Below are 7,989 nucleotides of genomic sequence, written 5' to 3' on the forward strand. Positions count from 1 at the left end.
TAATAGAGCTGCATGGACGCCTTGGGGAGCAGGGGGCGGCCGACCACTCAGGGTCCCGTAGCCCCTGCAGCCCAGATGCTCACAGACCACACACTGCCCTAAGGACCGTGGCCGTGGCCAGGGCAGCGCCTGGGCCTCCTCCACGGACGCTGAGGACCCGGAGTCTTCTCTGTCTCGGGGACCAGGGTGCTTGCTATTAGGAACAGAAATGCAAGCCCTCATCCAAGGGCCCTGTCTTCCCCCCTCCCTCTTGCTCATTAAATGCTACAGAACACCTGTGAGATGTAGACCCACCCCACCCCCTCCGGCTCCGCGCTCATCCTACAGAACATCAACCTGGACTCATGGCCATACGGCCCCCGCCTTCCTTGTCCATCGCCAGGAGGCTGAGGTCAGCCTGGCAGGGAGCTCCATGCGTGCCTCTGAGTGGGAGCAAGGGGGGGACCCACAGGTGACCTTCACCTGTGGACGTGAGCAGGGGTGCCGTGGTCCACTCGCAGCAGCGTCTGCCGATGCAGTCTGCAGGCAGACTAGTCACAGCAGCACACGTGCGTGACTGTCCTCGTGGTGCAAACGGACTCACTAGAGTAAGAAAATCTAGCTGGTTTCTCACTAATAATGCCGTCACTATGAGTTATCTCACGATAGATTTATGGTCTGCCTGTGATTCGCCAGACCTTTTTAAGGGCTGGCTGCTGCTCCTGCTGCTAAATTGCTTCAGTCGTGTCCGACTCTGTGCGACCCCATAGACGGCAGCCCACCAGGCTCTGCCATCCCTGGGATTCTCCAGGCAAGAACACTGGAGTGGGTTGCCATTTCCTTCTCCCGGGGATCTTCCCGACCCAGGGACTCCCTAGATCTAAGTTACCTCACATCTAAATGCAAAAAAGAAACGGGATCTATTAACGTAGGAAGACAGAAGCCCCTACGCATTGAAACGCTGTGCTTAGAATTCTGAGTTTAGCTGTTCAGTTCACTGTTCAGCGGCTTTCCTGCGGGCGAGCTTCAGCACTCGCCTTGCACCGCCCACAACACTGGCCCGACTGGCGCGGCTCCTCCTCCTCTTGACCGATTTCCGGGCATGCGGCCTGTTTGGCAAGCACTGCAGCGGAGCCTCTGGGGCTGACACGCTGCAGCCTCGGCCTCAGGCAGCCCTCGGGCAGGGCACGGCGGTGGGGGATGTTCACCTGGGACCCTCCTGGGGGTGCTCAGTGGCCCTGGACTGGGTGTCTGCCAGCCCCTCCCTCCATCTGAGGACCCAGAGCAGAGGGCCATGGCTGTCGCTGGGGTCCGGGTCCTACCCATGGCCTTGGAAGCCCAAGGACATCAGATCCCCTGTGGAAGCTGTCCACCCTGCCGCCACAGCAGCGCGGGGACCCTACTGGCCGGCCCCACCCTGTTTCCCAGGCGCTCACTCCCGTCTCCTCCTCACTGCAGTGTCCTCGTGCGACCAGGAACAGCAGTCGGCCCTGGAGGAGGCCAGGCAGCCCAAGAACGACAATGTGGTCATCCCCGAGTGCGCCCATGGCGGCCTCTACAAGCCGGTGCAGTGCCATCCGTCCACGGGCTACTGCTGGTGTGTCCTGGTGGACACTGGCCGCCCCATCCCCGGCACGTCCACCAGGTAAGGCTTCCTGCCCGCCGTGGGCTCGAGGCCCCGAGGCCTGAGCTCACCTGCTGCTCAGCGTTAACGCCCATGGTGGACACCGGCCGCCCCATCCCTGGCACGTCCACCAGGTAAGCTCTGGAACGCAGGCTTCCCGCCTGCCATGGACTCGAGGCCCCGAGGCCTGAGCTCACCTGCTGCTCAGCGTTAATGCCCGTGGACGCGAGGCCCGGGAAGAGTGTCCCCTGACAGGACCGGAGCTTGACGCTTTAGGCAGGGCATGCTCCCATCCTGTTCACGCAGGCTGCGGTCACGGAGGATGGCTCTGACGTCCGGCTGGCTGGGCAGGTGCTGAGAGTGTGTCCTCATCGCCTCAGCCTCTTTTTGGTGAAGGGGCTGGCTGCCCAGATGGCTGTCTGTAGTCCAGGGGTATCTGTGTCCTGAAGTCACTGCTAAAAAAGAGAGTGCTGAGGTCAAGGGTTCGAAACAAAACCCAACCTATTCACTCATGTTTTGTGTGAGTTTGAGCAAAGCAAGTCATTTCGTGACAGCACCAGAAGCCCTGCTCCCTGATCACGGGAATGGTGTGAATGTCAGTTAGGGTGTTTCTGCAGCTATTGGTTACATGCCTCGACCTTTGACTTCTCACACATTGATACAGAAATAGTTTCTACGTATTAGTTACTCAGCTGTGTCTGACTCTTTGCGGCCCCGTGGACTGTAGCCCACCAGGCTTCTCTGTCCATGGGATTTCCCAGGCAAGAACACTGGATTGGGTTGCCATTCCCCTCTCCAGGGGATCTTTCTGACGCAAGGATTGAACCTGGGTCTCCTGCATTGCAGGCAGATTCTTTACCATCCGAGCTGCCAGGGAAGCCCATAAAAATAGCTTCTACATACAGGGAAATGAGCCTGGTTGCCTCTGCAGCCCTGAGGTGTGAGCACTCCTATGTCTCCTAAGACACTTCCCCAGTTTCTCAAGTGTGACTGCCACGTGTGTGGATGGGGAAACACCGCACAGACTCCGGGAGCTGGAGGGATGGTGAGCAGCTGCTGTCTCCTGATGGAAAGGTCCAGGCACGCCTGGAGCCTGTCTGGTTCATCAGAGAGACCAGGCTCCGTGGGGGCCCCGCCGTGGGGATGGGGGTGTCCAGGACAGGGGCCAGGGTTCCCTCCGCGGCAGTTGTAGGAAATGGTTTCAAACCTGAAGAGGACGCACATCGTCCCACAGTTTTGTGTGTGAAATCGCTTCTTTGGTTCCTGAGCACATGTGTATTGCAGGGAGAGCTCTTTTCTGAGAAACCTTTCTTGGAGAGTGACCTCTGGACGCCCTTCACACTCTGGCTTGTGGACGGTGCATTAAGTTCGGGGGTTTGTTCCCCATGCTGGGCTGCATGAGCCACTGGAAGTTCCCTTAGCGCTGGCCAATGGAGTCCTGACCCTGTCAAGGCCAGGCCTGTACAGATGGGCCCAGAGGGTGAGGTCAGCTTCAGCACGTTGTCCCAAAGAACCCGCGAACACTTACCTTACAATTGGACGGGAAACACAAGAGAACTCCCCCGACCCCGGCATCCAGCCTGCTTTCATTCTGCCCAGATGTTATCAGAGCCCAGCACCACGGTCTCGTTTCCCCTATTTTTGCCTGCAGGAGCAAGGGACTCCCTCTTCTTTGAATTTCAAGAAGCAGACTTAGATTAGACCCTGAGGAGGAGATGCTTCAGATTAGAGGTGTGGGTTTTCTCCCGTTTGTGCTTCATTCATCTATTCTGCCTGATGCTGGCTGTCGCGACCCTGACACTGTCAGGACCAAGGCGGTGACGTGACCAAGCAGAGTGGGGTCCCGTGCGGGCTCCGTGCCCTGCTGGGGGTGTCAGCATCTGCACGTCCCACGGGGCTCCTCCCGTGGCGGCCGCAGCAGTCCACAGGCCCTGTCCACCTCTTTTCGTCTCCTCCTCTCTCGATCTCCAATTCACCAGCTTGCTCTGCGCCTCGCCTCTGTCCTGGCTTCCAGCAGCATCACATGGCCCTGACAACATGGTGTGGCTTTTCTTCCCTGTGGTTCCTCCGTGTGTCTCCCCTCACTCTACCAGACCAGGCCCCAGCGATCAGCACCCAGGCATGGACGGGGCCACCCCCGGGCGCCCAAAGCCAGGCAGTGCGGATTGTACTTGTGACAGAGTTCAGCACGGAAAGGGTGCGACCCTGAAAGCTCTGAGAGATGCCCCTGCCCTGTATCCATTCACCTTCTATTCACCAAACGCTTGAATCCCTCGACATTGCAGATGCCACCCTAGGGGACATACAGGGAACAAAAGAGACCAAAATCTGGGCTTCACGGAGCCTCCGTTCTGATGGAGGGAAAGGGATGGTAAGCAGAACACGTGAGCAGATGAGCTGAATGTGAGCAATGTGCTGGCCCACGACAGCTGTGCTGGAAGAAAACAGAGGAAATGGAGACAGAGAATGTTGGGGTGTGACTTCCATGGAGTGGCTGGGGGCTCCCCAAAATGTTGACGTTGTAGTCAGGTCCTGAGGAATTGAGGAGCAAGCTGATGCTGTCTCTGGGCTAAGGTGGCAGTCTGGAAGGGTGAATGCGGCCCCCACATTGCAAGTCTCAGAGCCAGGATCTGTTCAGTTTTGACCGCAAGAGGGGCTGTATCAATTAGGAAGCTCTTCATTTCCAGCAGCGATAAATCTTGCAAATGGGTGTAAACATCGAGGGACCGTGTGACCTGAAGACAAGTGCGGAGACGGACGAGTCCCCTTTCAGTGGGTCCTGTGACTGGTTGACACCACCAAGGACACGGAGTCTCCGAAACTTTCCTCTCACGTCCTCATTGTGTTGTGACTGCCCTTGGACAGACGCCCCTCGTGGTCACAAGACGGCTTCAGGGATCCGGGCATCTCACTCAGACACCATGTTCTCAGAGGACACACAGCCTGTCTCTCTCAGGAGCTGAGTCTGCTTTCCTAAAAGTCCCCTGGCGGATTAAATTCATGGATTATTGGCCATAATTGGATCATATGACTATGGCTAAACCCATCAGTAGCAAGAAAAAATGGATTTGGGTTAAACTGATTTCTAGGGAGTCTTACATGCTGGGAAGTCAGTCAAAATCATCAACTTTAAGGCATATCTGATCTTATGTGGAGCCTCCCCCGCCCTCTCACAGCCCTGCTTCTACTGTGAAGGACAGCAGGGTTGCAGAAAGCCTTCTGTGTTACTATTTAAATACTGTCTGTTGCATAAATGCTATTTTCTTGTAGCTTTCTGAAATTAGGGAGATTAGTTATGATTTACTTTTGGGTAGACAGTTCACGCCCCCTCCACCAATCATTCTCTGTATTTTCTAATGGGGAAGAATAATTTAAAAATCAAACAGTAAGAAGACATAAAGTGCACTGTCTTTATAAGCTGGTTCTTTCCTGTGCCATCCTGCCCGGAAACTACATTACAAAGGACACACTTTGTTTCGGGCCTGTACCAAGGGCAGTGAACACACAGCACAGAGAGCAGCCACGGGGCAGACTTCCAGACAGGACAGTCATCAGGGCGAACCATGAGTCCGGCCGGGCGCTGGTGCCTCTCCTGGCTCCTCTGCCTTTTTGAGTGAAAACTGACCTCTTGGCTGAGATGTCTAGACCACCGGCAGGCGGAAGCCCGAGCCCCTGTGAGCTGGATCCCAGGCCCCTGTGAACCGGATCTCAGGCCCCTGTGAACCAGATCCCAGGCCCCTGTGAACCGGATCCCGGGCCCCCATGAGCTGGATCCTGGGCCCCCATGAGCTGGATCCCAGGCCCCGTGAGCTGGATCCTGGGCCCCCATGAGCTGGATCCAGGGCCCCTGTGTGAGCCCAGGCCGCGCGTGGTGGGATATGATCTGGGAGGAGGGGCAGGTTCCCACCTGGTCGCTAACTGATGGTGGGGAGAGCCGGCGCGAGCTATTGGGTTAAGCGTGCCAGGCTGACTGCCAGCTGCTACATTAGTGTGCAGAACCAAGGGATTTCTCTTCTACTTTCTTGACGGCTGATGAGGGTTTGTCCACCTGGCATCAGGCTGAAGGCGGCTCTTACCTGCCTGAGGGCCCTGTTCCCGGTCGCAGGCCCACACGTCTCACTGGCCGTGTGAATGTGAAATCGAATTTCTCCCTGGCAGAGAGCCTGGGATCTGATGGGCAACCAGAAAATCAAGAGATGCTCTTCTTTTACATAAAATAAGTTAAAATAAACATTGAAAAGGGTGGTGATGGATGTCAACACAACTTAACAGGTTTTATCGGAGTCTTCAAAGGCATCGATTCTGTTTCTTGAGATTGTCATTTCTGCAAATTGAAAGACGTTTGCTCCTTGGAAGAAAAGCTATGGCAAACAGCATATTAAAAAGCAGAGACATTACTTTGCCGACAAAGGTCCCTGTGGACAAAGCTATGGTTTTTCCAGCGGTCAGGTATGGATGTGAGAGTTGGACTCTAAAGAAAGCTGTGTGCCGAAGAATTGATGCTTTTGAACTTTGGTTTTGGAGAAGACTTTTGAGAGTCCCTTGGACAGAAAGGAGATCAAACCACTCAATCCTAAAGGAAATCAACCCTGAATATTCATTGGAAGGACTGATGCTGAAGCTGAAGCTCCAGTACTTCAGCCACCTGATGAGAAGAACTTACTCATGGGAAAAGACCCTGATGCTGGGAAAGATTGAAGGCTGGAGGAGGAGGGGATGATGACAGAGGATGAGATGGCTAATGGCGCCACCGACTCGATGAACATGAGTTTGAGTGAACTCCGGGAGTTGGTGATGGGCAGGTGATGGGCATGGGGTCGCCAAGAGTCGGAGACGACTGAGCAGTATTCTTCTAAAAGGAGCGGAATGCTGCCCTTTAAACATACATGGTTTAATGTAAGCACAGTGCTGGGATTCTTAAGACCTCCTGCCCAAATTTGGAGCAAAACCAGGATGACCGTGCAGTGTGGCCAGTTCCCAGGCTGCTTCGAGGTTCAAGATTCAGCATGGAGTTGGCAGTGATGTGGTTTCTTATCATTGCGTGTTGGCTCTGAGCCTTTCACAGGCTGGACACGGTTTGTGTTAAAAGTCAGCTTCCTAACACACAAAGCAGCCCGTGCCTGAGGTTCTCGCAGGCGAGACGTCCCAGGAGTGGCTGGCCGGTTGGCCTCCCTGGGAGTCCTGGCCCCGGCGGGGACTGCTCAGTCAGGAGCTGGGACCTGGCGTGTCCTTTCCCTGGAGCTGGCGTTTCACAGGCTGCTGGCTGTGAAGGTGTCAGCTCTAGTGTGGGTACCAATGCCAACCTCCCAAGCCTCACGGATGCTCACTTGGAGTCTGAAACAACAGTGTTCAGTCTTGAGCATAGGTTCAGTTTCCCCAGATTGAACAGGCGTAACAGCGAGCCCTCAGCCATCTCTCAGTTATGAAATTTCTTTCTCAAATGTTCCCCTGGTGAATTTCTGGCTTTCACCTGCCTGTCACAGCCCCAGGTGTGAGAGGGGACGCCAGGTGGGTAACGGGTTCCTTCACTGCCATTCACGTTCCTGTGATGTGACTTCAATGCCAACTGCACTGAACCCCACTGCATTTCAAAGAATGTGTGTTAATGGCTTGTGGTGAAAACGTGATAATGTGACTGTTTTCCAAAGTGTGTCAGGAATGTTTTAATTTCAAAAACAACTCTTTCAAAAGGCATATTAAGTTAGCGTGCGTGGGGTGCTAGGTTTTCTGGTATCAAAGAGGCCGCTCAAAGTCTGAGGGCCGGAGGAGCCCGCGGTGCCCTGGCTTTGCTTCAGCCAGGCTGGACGCACCCCTCAGGGCCAGCCGGCTCCCTGGGCCCCAGGAAGGGCCTCTGGGAAGCTCTCCCTTTGGAGAGAAACCTCATTCTTTCATTTTCTCGGGTAGGAGGACAAGGAATGTGGGAAATAAGAGTCAGAAATATTCCTGTGAAGTGAGCACGATCTCGTGTCTCCTTCTGGGAGCGTGGAAAGGACACTGGGCCGCAGGAGGGGTGAGGATCGAGGGGGCTTTGTTGACTCCCTGAGAGTCAGCGGCCCCTGGAACCCGACTGTCCCCGCTGCGCCCACCCCAGACCGGCGCCGACTTGTTAACGTTTTCCGGGAAGCCTTCCCGACTCCCGCGGCTCCCTCAGGTACCCTGGAGGGCAGGTTCTCAGGCACCCTCGGGGACTGTCAGCGTCCCCACGAGCCGGGTGGCCTGGGGCTGCCCGTGCCTCCCCGCCAGGGGCGTTTATGAAGAGCCTGGAGGGAGGCCCCGCGGGGGATGCTCGGGGGATGCTCGTGAGCTGTCCACCTGGGCCGGGGTCTGGCGCGCACCTGGCAGGTGGTCCCTTCTGGGGTCCCCGGAGCGCCTGCTCCCTGACTTGA

General features: G+C 55.9%; 1 protein-coding gene across 1 annotated transcript in view; it reads left to right on the top strand.

Moving 5' to 3' along the window:
- Positions 1 to 7,989, top strand: part of SMOC2 (SPARC related modular calcium binding 2) — a 117,807-nt gene that overhangs the window by 69,184 nt on the left and 40,634 nt on the right. The window contains exon 11 of the mRNA XM_010833880.1: positions 1,438 to 1,624. Coding sequence (XP_010832182.1) covers positions 1,438 to 1,624 — 187 coding nt within the window. The remainder of the gene's footprint in view (positions 1 to 1,437; positions 1,625 to 7,989) is intronic.

This window comes from Bison bison, unplaced genomic scaffold, assembly GCF_000754665.1.
Source record: "Bison bison bison isolate TAMUID 2011002044 unplaced genomic scaffold, Bison_UMD1.0 scf7180017863954, whole genome shotgun sequence".
Lineage (NCBI taxonomy): Eukaryota > Metazoa > Chordata > Mammalia > Artiodactyla > Bovidae > Bison > Bison bison.